This window comes from Temnothorax longispinosus, chromosome 8 (genome assembly GCF_030848805.1).
Source record: "Temnothorax longispinosus isolate EJ_2023e chromosome 8, Tlon_JGU_v1, whole genome shotgun sequence".
NCBI classification, from domain to species: Eukaryota; Metazoa; Arthropoda; class Insecta; order Hymenoptera; family Formicidae; genus Temnothorax; species Temnothorax longispinosus.
The window spans coordinates 17,734,287-17,745,841 of record NC_092365.1 but is presented as its reverse complement, the minus strand read 5'-3'; the positions used below and the strand labels follow the sequence as shown (position 1 = coordinate 17,745,841).

At 36.7% G+C, this 11,555-nt stretch overlaps 1 protein-coding gene across 2 annotated transcripts; it reads left to right on the top strand.

The window, feature by feature from the left end:
* Positions 1–4,351: 4,351 nt before the first annotated feature.
* Nup44a (nuclear pore complex protein Nup44A) lies at positions 4,352–7,548 on the top strand. 2 transcript variants are annotated; one of them, XM_071787076.1, is made up of 6 exons: positions 4,352–4,590; positions 4,787–4,943; positions 5,037–5,298; positions 5,458–5,691; positions 5,773–6,060; positions 7,066–7,548. In XM_071787076.1, exons 1-6 carry the CDS (start codon positions 4,480–4,482, stop codon positions 7,229–7,231), a joined length of 1,218 nt encoding a protein of 405 aa, XP_071643177.1. In that variant the 5' UTR covers positions 4,352–4,479; the 3' UTR covers positions 7,232–7,548. The 2 variants fall into 2 exon arrangements, with proteins under 2 accessions (XP_071643177.1, XP_071643178.1); XM_071787077.1 differs by lacking the exon at positions 7,066–7,548 and having other exon boundaries at positions 5,773–6,845.
* The last annotated feature ends 4,007 nt before the right edge of the window (positions 7,549–11,555 follow it).

The window sequence follows — 11,555 nt, the reverse complement described above, 5'->3', positions numbered from 1 at the left end:
ACAGCACAGCGCGCAAAAGAGGATGCTGTATCACCGCCGAGTTGTACATTTAATCCCAAATCTAAGAATGTATAAACTGATTGCCAGTTTATTTACGAAGATCTCTTCTAGGAAATACTTGCTTCACAAATCGCCAGGTCAATTAGCGATTGTATATTTGGGTAAATGTGACGCAGCGTATTTATTTTCATAGCATACTTGACAGTTATTACTTTTAATTATAAAATATATGTTATTTATTTTTCTCGCTGAAGATGGCTCAATCCCGCCGCGAGCCGAAACGTTCGTCGAATGTGTACACATGGAATAAATCAGTGATTTGATCACTCACGCACAGATAACTGCGTCTGACTCTCATATAGCCATCCCTTTTTAAAGTGTTATTTAAGAATAATATTAATATATAATATATAATTGCATATCATTTAAAGAATAGTTAATATTTCTAATTTTTTATTTAATAATTCTATCAATATATATTTATTTTTTATTTGACGTGTATGTGAGCTTTGCTATATTTATTATTTCTGATCTCTTAGAATATTCACCATTAGAAGATATTTTAATATCACACTCGCTCTAATAATTATCTTATACGTGTGTATATAAAATAATTTTTTTCGTGTGTATATAAAATTATTTTTTTCGATATTTTCGCCTGACACATTAACATCACTTTCGTTGATTTCGCACGCCTCTCTAATCTTGCACGATTATGTTTTGTGCAAGGTTTTCGTAATTACGACAGTTCTGGTTAACCGATCGTCACTCAATTTTCGTTTTTACATTTTTCTCTCTCTCTTTTTTTTAACAAAGAAACGTCCGACATTTCACGACTCGATCTCGGCACTGACTCGAAGGCGCGAAGTATCTCACACACAAGACGACTGACCGAAGTTCCTGATGACACTCCACGATATGGAGTATTTATTTACACCGTATGCAAACCCTAGACATAATATGGTCCGGAAATGCGATAAAGAGGTGTAGGTAACAGGATTTGACGCGCAAGTCATTCTTCACGATTGATACTCGAAAGAATTCTGCATTGTCGCAAAGATTTATTTTATTTACGTTTGATTAATTGGCGCTTCTTTAATTTTTACGCATTTGTTTCTACAAGCTCGAGATATACAAAATTAACAAAAAGCCATATCTGTGACAATTCATGTTATAAATTTCGCGCAAATTTGACAGAGACAACGATTGATTGAATTTTTTAATGCGTGTTACTCTCTTGACAATACTTCGTATCAACTTCTTCCGAGAAGTCAACAACATTATTTTAATCATTATTTTAATACAAAACGAATAGAAGTAGTAAGATCGAAGATATATAAAGAACATTATGAAATACTTTCTGTACTTTACATCTCCGATCTTATGCTTATCTTCGAACCACAAGTATGTTATAAGAAACGATAGAAAACTAGCGAATTCAATTAAAATTGTAGCAAATTTAATTAAATTTCTTTTCCTATATATTATTATACTAATAAATGTAATAATAATCAGTCGCGTTACCTGAGGTATACCTGAGGATCACCTGATAATCACTCCAGCTATGCGATAATGATGGCTCGCACGGCGCTATTACTGAGGCGAGATCAGCGAAAATGTCCGGTCATTATCGCGATACACCTGATCGCATTCTCGCTGGCGATCAGCCGGGGTGGCCGAGGAATACGTTTGCAGCTGCAATTGCGCGAGAGCGAGTCTCGGATAACGGACACCGTACGAACGGGTCAAAGTGTTATCCGAAACCGCCTTAACGCATGACTTTTGCGTCGCTTCGTAACGCTAAGTGCCCTAAAGGGGCAGTCTTTTAATATACGTAATATTTAATATAATCAATTATAATGTACAAGAACAGTTCGCCGATGTTTAATATTCTCGTTAAATTTAATTAAAGAGAAGAAAGAAGGTTTACCTATTTTTTTTTACGAAAATTGAAAGTTCTATAACTTTTTCGATCATGTTTAAATATAAAGTCCTTTTTTCATAATATCCAATTAATATAAGGATCTTTGATGAAACAAATAAGTTGCTAATATCTATTTAATCTAAGAATTAAAACTTTGATTACAAAATTGAATCCAATTAGCTTGAGCTAAAAAAGAAAAAAAGATGTACTAACATGGAAGAAAAGGAGCTGTATTATATATATTTTATTGCATTTATTCTCACGAAAAATATACTATATATCAACAATATTTGAGTTGCATATTTAAATTATGTTAAAAATATAAAAATAATGAACGAAAGGTTATAATACTTTGTACGCGGTATCATTTTTGTAATATTGCTGTATAAAATGTGATAGTGGCGATATATATGAAATATAATTTCAGTATAAATATTTTACGTTATAAAGCTATATATAGCTAATTTCCTCGCAGAACGGGAAGAGGAAAAGCAGAACAAAAAAATATTTTTATCATAATTCCGTGACGAAATATGCATAATATTCTTAAACTCTTAAACTCTTAAAGCATTCTTTAATTTACGCCATACTCTTTGATTCATTAGTGCTCTGTATTGCGCGAGTGGCAATTAAATCTCAGCATTTTCTTAATTAAATTGTACATTGCGAATGTAGTGTTATATTTGAGACAAGTTTGAAATGATCGAAGAGGCTACTATCCACGTGTCTTTGCTCATGCACCAATAATTCTGTCGGTGCTGACAGGCGCCAGGCCATATAACATCTTTATCAGATTGATTTTTTTAGATATTATATGTAATATATTGTATGGCCCATGGTGTTATATTGGGCGCGTTCAGCAGAACAAACCGCTCAGTAGCAATCGAACGTGATTGGCTCTTACTTTTAGACCCAACCAATCAACGCAGAGGGTTGATAAGACGACACTCAACAGTTGTGTCTGCTGAACGCGCCCATTATCGTTCATGCGTTCCGCAAGAGATGCGGCGCGCTATCGGCTATCCTATCCCATGCGAGATTCCGGAAACGCTGAAGTCGATCCCATTATCTAGCGATAATGGAGGATTCACACCGCATCCGGCGTTCGACCGATAAATCCTCCATAACTAGAGACCTTATAATTAAGAGTCTGGCCATAAGGCAAATTTGTCAAAATCCTACGATAGAGAATACACATTCAGTACATTCACTATCGCTTTCTCTTTCTTTCTATCTCCTTCTTTGTCTCTTTTCTATCTCTTTCTCTTTTTGTTTCTCTCGTTTTTGACAAAACTGGCGGAGCAATCAAAACTGGCTGTCTTATATGGCCAGACTTTAATTCGAGGGGCTGTATCCACAACCATACTGGAATAAACACTTACTTGTAAACGATCGAGGTGAAAATGCGAGGCGAAAAGTGAAAAAATTTATTAGATTTTGACCAATAAAATCGTAGATACTCTATATAGTGAATTCTCTCACTTTTCTTGATTTCTTGATTTATCAACATAAAGAATTTTTAATATGGGATCCAAAAGATTTTTTGGAAGGAAAGGAAAGAAGAGAAAGATAGAATAAGTAATAATTCATTGCTTCTGTAAAATACTTCAATTCTATTTTTCTTATTATATTTACATCAAGAGTAACATTATAATTAAAGTTAAGCATAATTATTGTAAACGAGATAAATTAACTATTGCAAGTTGTGGTTTCAATTTTTACAAATATCGCTAAAATTAACAATCTTTAATATAGACAAAGTATCAGGAGAACAAAAATTGCTGTAGAAGATTATGCGCTATTTAAAATCTAAGAATCGATGAAGAGGATGCACTATCTAAAATTCCAAGAATTGCGATTCCGAGAAAGCATCTATAATATTTCTACATCATAATTTTTCAAGGAATTAAGTGATCGACAATATAATTTCGAAGTTATATTTATTAGTTGTAAGAATTTCGAAAGTTGGTTTTAGATACTTAATTCAAAGAAATTAAAGCAATGTACATACAAAATATTGAATGATGTAAAAATATTTTAATAGTTGGAAAACGTTTTTCTTACAAGTTTATATGTAATGCTATACTTATGACTAGACGCAATGTTTGATTTTTCGATTAAAAAAATACAAAAATAATTGTATATTCTAATTTACATGGAGCTTATAGACAACACAATAAACAATACCTTCCGCATTATAACGTTTCCGCATTATTAATTTATGAGTTTTTGTATTATAATTACAAATTTTTTAATTGTGTTTGCATTCTTGTCACGGACCTTGACTTAATTATGCTACAATTGAATGTGGCGCGATGTGTTCCGGACCAAAAATTGATTGGCTGTCGTATTCTTCGGCCGCCATTTTGCGCAATGCTACACCTGTCCTCTTCTTACATCATGAGTGCGTCCCTCATTTTCTTCCAGCAACACTGGCGCCGATCGCCGATACGGAGCACGCTGTGTCATAACCTTCAGCGCGTGGCGCGCGCTGTTTTTAGTAAACAATCTCTCACGCGAGTATATATACCACTTGACGTTTATTACGATTCGCGATGTACGAGGCGCACAGCATTAACGCGGAACACAAGGATCTCATACACGATATCGCCTACGACTACTATGGGGAACGAATGGCTACGTGCTCCAGTGATCAATTTGTAAAGGTACGGTGAAGAGACGCATGGGACGTTCAATTCAGTTGTTTCCTCCTCAAGTTTGCTTACCCACGCGCTCGATCGTTGCTAAATACACAGATATTAGATATACATATATAATACAGAATTAATTTTCTACGAGAATTCTATTAATGTATATACTTGCTGATGAAATATAATACGACAATATAACAAAATATTACAGGTTTGGGATGAAGACGAGCATGGAAACTGGCACTTAACTGCTTCCTGGAAAGCCCACAGCGGATCGGTATGGAAGGTCACTTGGGCGCACCCGGAATTTGGTCAGGTTCTCGCAACATGTTCATTCGATCGCACCGCTGCCGTTTGGGAGGAGATTGGTACGACAGAGAGATTATTTTAATGTTTCTGTATTTGTGAATTCGATGACAGTACATTTTACTATTCTCTACGACTCTTCTCTTTCTCGACAGTTGGCGAAGGCTCTGGGCCAGAAGCACGTGGCAGCAAGCATTGGATTAAAAGAACAAACTTAGTTGACTCACGTACCTCGGTCACGGATGTTAAGTTTGCACCAAAGACATTGGGCCTTCTATTGGCTACTTGCAGCGCAGATGGATTCATTCGGATATACGAGGCGCCAGACATCATGAATTTGAGTCAGTGGACGTTACAACACGATATCAACTGCAAACTTTCGTGTAGCTGTCTTACGTGGAATCCATCTCTCTCAAGGTAAAAAATGTACTCCTATCTTCTTTCATTCTTTTTTATTCTATTGATATAAAAAAAATATGAAATAATAATTATTACATGACTGCCTACCCAATGAATAAGACAAAATTTAATATTTGAATGTGTTTGTATTAACATGTGACAAAAATATATTTTTAGATTACATCCGCCTATGATAGCAGTCGGTAGCGACGATCCGAATCCTACGCTTGGGGCAAAAATCTTTATTTACGAATATTCTGAGAATAGCAGGCGTTGGGTGAAGGCCGAGACATTGTCGAGCATTACGGATGCCGTTTACGACATTGCGTTTGCTCCTAACCTAGGCAGAAATTTTCACACCCTGGCCATAGCTACGAAAGACGTACGGATAGTCACTTTGAAGCCGACGGAGTAAGTACAAGTTCCTCGAGACCGAATAAAGAATTATATAGGCATGTTGGAAGGTAAAAACGTATGCTATTTGTCTTTCAGGGAGAGTACGCAGACAGGTGTGTCTTCGCATTTCGAAACGAATGTAGTTGCGCAGTTCGACGATCATTACTGCACGGTCTGGCGCGTCAGCTGGAACTGCATGGGAACGATTTTAGCGAGTTCCGGCGACGACGGCTGCGTCCGATTGTGGAAAGACAATTTCATTAACCATTGGAAATGCATCTCTGTCCTTAAAGGAGACGGAATTCCAGCTCAGGGTGCTGAGACGCCCGTTGTAGCGACTCCGCCGAGTTCGTCTACACCAGCTCAACAGCCGTCTACCACCAGGTACTACAAACTGGGTACCATCAGTCATCCAAGTCAAGTACCTTGGCATTAGAGGACCTAAGCAATTTCTAGAATAGACAATCGTGAATTATTTTGTGTTTATTGACGTGCCAGTTTCTACCAGATAGAAAAATACGAAGCGTACAATTGTTATCACGAAAATTGTGATTCACCTATGTTCTCCATCCATCCTTATTGTTTTATTTCGTCTTTATAATGTATATATTACTATCGCACCATTATTGTTGGGTTTGTTCTCTAAAACAGTCATATGTTTATATACTGTGATAAAAGGCCTGTTCGTTTTCGCTGCACTTCTGAACTAGTGCAATAAGTTAGAATGAAAAATATATTTTCTTTCATTCTAACTTATTGCACTAGTTTAGAAGTGCAGCGAAAACGGACAGGCCTAAATATTACTATACCATCACTTGCACTTTTATTGTAATTTTATATTTCATTAGAATTATCCTCTTTTTTATTTAGAGACAAACTCATCTCGATTATCTCACATTATTGTTAATTAAAATTGTTTAATGTTGCAACGTTGATTACACAAAGCAATTTGTATATAATATAAAGTGTATAAACAATTTTCAAGGATATGGGTGGAGGATATGAATAGAACGAGTATGTATTATTATAGCCAGGCTCCGCGCGAAGAAATCCTCACAATACGTATTCAAATTTTGAGAAATTATTTTTTCGTAAATTTACTATAACATGAATGGCGTTCAAGAAGATTTGTAACACATTTTTCATTAATAAATACTATTTCTATGTCACGAATATTTTTTCATTTTCTCCTCCCTTGTTCTGTCAAAGTGTGAAAATTCTTTACCGCAGTAGTAGTTTTTTCTTCCTGAGGAGTGCTCGCAATGGAAACATTCTTGTTTCATTATCTCGTTTTAATTCAATTCGTTAAACCGGAGGACTTGATCCGCGTTATCAGTGCGTGATTTTTTTCATTATATAAAAATAAAATAATCTTTGTTACTATTTCAGGACTGTAAGCATAGCCACGGTCACGGCGGAGAAGCCGACCGCTACCGTCGTCTGCAGTAACAAGTGGCAAGCGCCCGTTATAAAGGGACGCTTTAGTAAATCCGTGTGGCTGGGTAATCCTAGCGAGCCGACGCCGCCGTTGCTGCCGATTATAGCAAAGAAATAATTTTGGAACTGTTTGTGATCTAGCAATATGATTTAGTATTATATTTAGAATAAGCGCAATAATGAATGTTAATTTTAAACCCGATTGTGATAACGCGTAGTCGGATATTTCGTGCGGAATTAAAATGCAAAATTGCAATCGTTTATTGCACAATTCTGTCACTATTTGGTTTTTCATAGCGATCTTTTTACTATAATGTGTCGATTGATTATATAAATTAATTAGATTACATGAATCTCTGGTCTGCGATAGCAATCTATCACTAATGTAGAAATTTCTGATAAATATATTTTTAGAGAATCTCATTAAAAAAAGAATTATTTGGCCATTTTATTTGATGCATATATATCGAGATCGTCCTTTATCCGAGTGCATCACTGATTTATCTTCTTCGCTTTTACTTTTTAATTCGTTCTCATTTATTCACGATGCGGAGCAGCTCAATCTTTGGCGCATATTTTTCTATTAAAATATTCATGACGCCAACGTATATATTTTTATTCACTGCGTATATAAAACTTGCAGCAAACGAAGGTAGCTTCAAAGTAAGTATTCAGGTTGGATGGGAAAAGGTATTCTTTGAATGCATTCAGATTGTTTCTTTTACCAATGTTTTTTACAATGCATGTCGAAATCATATAAAAACTACAAAGAAATTACGCAGATTTTCTGCTTTTACTGCGAAAGACGAATTTACGAAGTTGACAGTAGGCTGTCACATAATTAACGCGTATTACTTAGTGAGTAAAAATACGTTGTGAGCTAATGGAGTCATTAACCGAACCGGTGAGAAAAAGCGTTTTAGATGTGATACAATATAATCTTCGCGCTGCTGGTTACGTAAGTTGTACTATTTGACTGTTTAACATATACATTTATAATTAAAAACTTTTAACGAAAGTGATACTGAAACGGTGTGATATAAAAGGTTCGTGTGTATAAGAAACATTATGTGTCGATTCGTAATATTAAAAATTAAACTGCAATAATACCAAGAAGCGCTAGTAAAGCTTATACAATTCTTTCTTGAAATACACGTCGCGTATTCTCTTTTAGAAAACTTACGTTACGCGAGTCGTTTACTTCGGGGAATATCGCGGAACTCATGAAGTTTTGCGAACGGTGAGTGCCATCGTAAATTATATGTGTCATATCTTAGAGTTTTGTCATTGCGCGACTGCAATAATCTCCGAACGATCTGTTACATTCTAAAGGACATTAAATTAATTCGTAGTAATATTCAACGAAAATAGCGAGCAAATATCTGAGATAATTAATGTTTCTGTTGTGCAGAAACAATACTTTTATGAAAACGATCGATACCAATTCTGATTACACAAATCGTAATTGAAAAGTATACAGTATACCTTTTGTATAATTTATCCTATTTCGTAGAGAATGGAAAATATTATTAGGAATTTACGCGTGGATTATAATGGCATGCCCATCACTGGACTGTTTCTTGTTTACCCGACGTATTACATACACGTGTTAGAGGTACACTTGAATGTTTTATCTGCATATTATGTAACATTATTGATTATATATACACCACAGAAATGTAAAAATAAATTATTGCCTATTTGAATTGCCAATCTTTGAATTGTACAATTTTTCTTTCGTGATTCTCATTAATTTTTGCGATCCATCCTACTCTCGTCGTTATTTGTTTCCTGAAGCGAGAAATGGAAATAAGGCGGAGATTTATTCTCTTGATAGGCGTGGGAAGATATCATTTATAAGCACTACGAGCTTATGTACGCCGCGGACGACGATGAATGTAAATTCGGAAAAGCAATTCCCCTGCCTTCGTATCATCACGTTCATCAGGTCGGTTGCCTGATATGTGGCGCACGTGTATCTGCATAAAAAAATAAAATAAAAAGACAGCGCATACATATAGAGTATATTGCACTTGCAGAGATTCTTCCCGGGGTGGTGCCACGTCTATACGATGCCGCCGACCTTAATAGGGACGTTAGACGCCCGCACGTTAGACGAAATTCTAAAGCAAGTCTCAAACTGTCTAATAAAGGTGTACACGCTATGCGAGTATATTGCAAACGCGGTGCGTGAAAAGGTTCGCAATTTTGCAGAGATCTAAAGGGAGATACGTAAGGCAAGCCACGCTCTCCGTGCGCGCACGGGTCGAGAGGTTTGATGAGGCTTCAAAGAATTGTTGAATTCGCGGGGAGGGAGGAAGGGATTCACTCTCTGAATCTCTCTCTCTCCGAGATACCGAATGTATAAAGCTAAGAATTTCCTCCGTTTCTACCCTCGTGACGCTGGTTTCATTCAATTTTACAGTCGATCGACGCTCAAGACGCGCTACGAAACTTGGGAGACAAAGCGGCTCGGTATCTCCCGGAGAGCACGGTCCTCGAGTTTCTCCTGAACGTGAACGTGCCCGGGCTCAGCACCGTCGAGGAGCATTTGCGAATGTATTCCGACGCGTCGCCGAGCGCGTTCTGGGATGGTAAGAGAATTACATGTACACTTCATTGTCAGTAAGCAAAACATTAGCTGTACCGTGTCAGCAGTTTGTCAGCGGATTCCAGCAGATCACCACGCCGGAGTGGCGTCAACCTAAGCGCATATTCTGTCGGAGTCTGAAATGAGTGGAAGCTGCCATTTCGTAATTATTTAAATGGAATAATAAATTAGCAATAAACGACATATTCTCCATTTGATTAATTACGAAATGGCAGATTTGGCTCGGTTTCTGTCAATCAATTCTCTGCCATATACATATTTTATTATATTCTATTGGCATTCTGCCGATAAATTAGCAGACACTTCGCAGCATCTGTTTCCGACAGATTTGTGGCTGTGCATGGGTTTTAATACCTCAAGTTTTAGAAAGAAATAAATGGCTCATATTGACATTCAATATGCAAACCGATTGAATCGTCGTTGATCCGCGCGAAGATCACCGCCGGGGGAGGGGGGGGGCACAATAATGCGTGCCGCGTGAATAAAAACGATTATTTATTTCAGAATATTTACAATATCAAAAAAACGTTCTGGTATGGGGTACATGAGACTCGTGTGTGGTGGTGGTGGTGTGTCGGAGATAGTCCTTAACTATAAAGTACATATACAAATTTCAATGTCTCGCGCAAGCGGCGGCTGGTCAGATATCCGGTCTCATTTAATACGATATACAAGCAGTGATGCATACAAAACGGTGCAGCGACGCACTCTTACCCTTGAAAAAAAAAAGAAAAAAAATTAGAGAAAAACGATATTCCCTTGGCAGGTCGTGTTTTCGATCGACGCTTGAATTATACATTGAAACGAGTACAACCGACGTCGAAATATCATGTTTTCGCTGAAGATCAACTGCACGATTCACGCGCGATTCGATCTCGACACTCACGTTTATTTTCTAGTGCTGGTTGCTGGTTGACGATGACCGTTTAATTTGTCATTTTTGCAGATAACAATGTCTGGCCACCGCCTTGCGACATCATGCCTCGCGACGTGTTCGATGGGCGTCGAGAGGTTTCGAATCACCCGAACAGCGAAAAGTAGACCGTGCCTTGAAAATCAACTGTTCACCAGCAAAATACGAAAAACCGATTACTTACTTTCCCTTTGATCTTTCCTTGAATTCGATGCGGATAAAATGGAATTAATAAAGATATTTTCAAAATAATCGTGTCTCGTTAGCAAAAAAATCCGTTATTATTTATTATTAAAAAGTTCACACGTTTCTCGTAGTATAGTGCGCGTATATAGTGATCACACGTGTGTACGACAAAGTATAGAAAACTTTGGCAGTTTGAATCCAGGTTTTATTGTACGTTTCTTTCATTTCCGTGACATTTCCCCGTTGTCGGATCGTAGAATCTCTTTGTTGCAACGTCCTTTTATATTGCATATGGCTACAATCTCTATGTGTGCAAAAGTTATAACAAGGGGGACGGGGTTGGGGCAGGGGGAGGAGAAACGCGCGGATCGGCTGTGTTTCAACGATTACTAAAAATTCTCTTCGACAACATACACTCACAATGTTCCGACATCAATTCCATTAATGGCAGTAATAATAATAATCAACGATTCATCTCATTTTTCTTTTAAATGTTTTCTCGGCTTATATAAGGTTTTTTAAGAATTTGAATAAAAAGCAACAGTATCAGGTTTGTTCATCGTAATGATTTGTTTAACAAATAAAAGAGAGATCCATTTTGTGCTACCGCGAATGTAAAGGGAGAGAAAAATATACAATGTATAATAACAGTATTCCTTTAGGTTTTATCTACATTTCAAAGACTTTTGATATTTGGAAATAAACCGCAACTTCATTATCACGTATTCATAT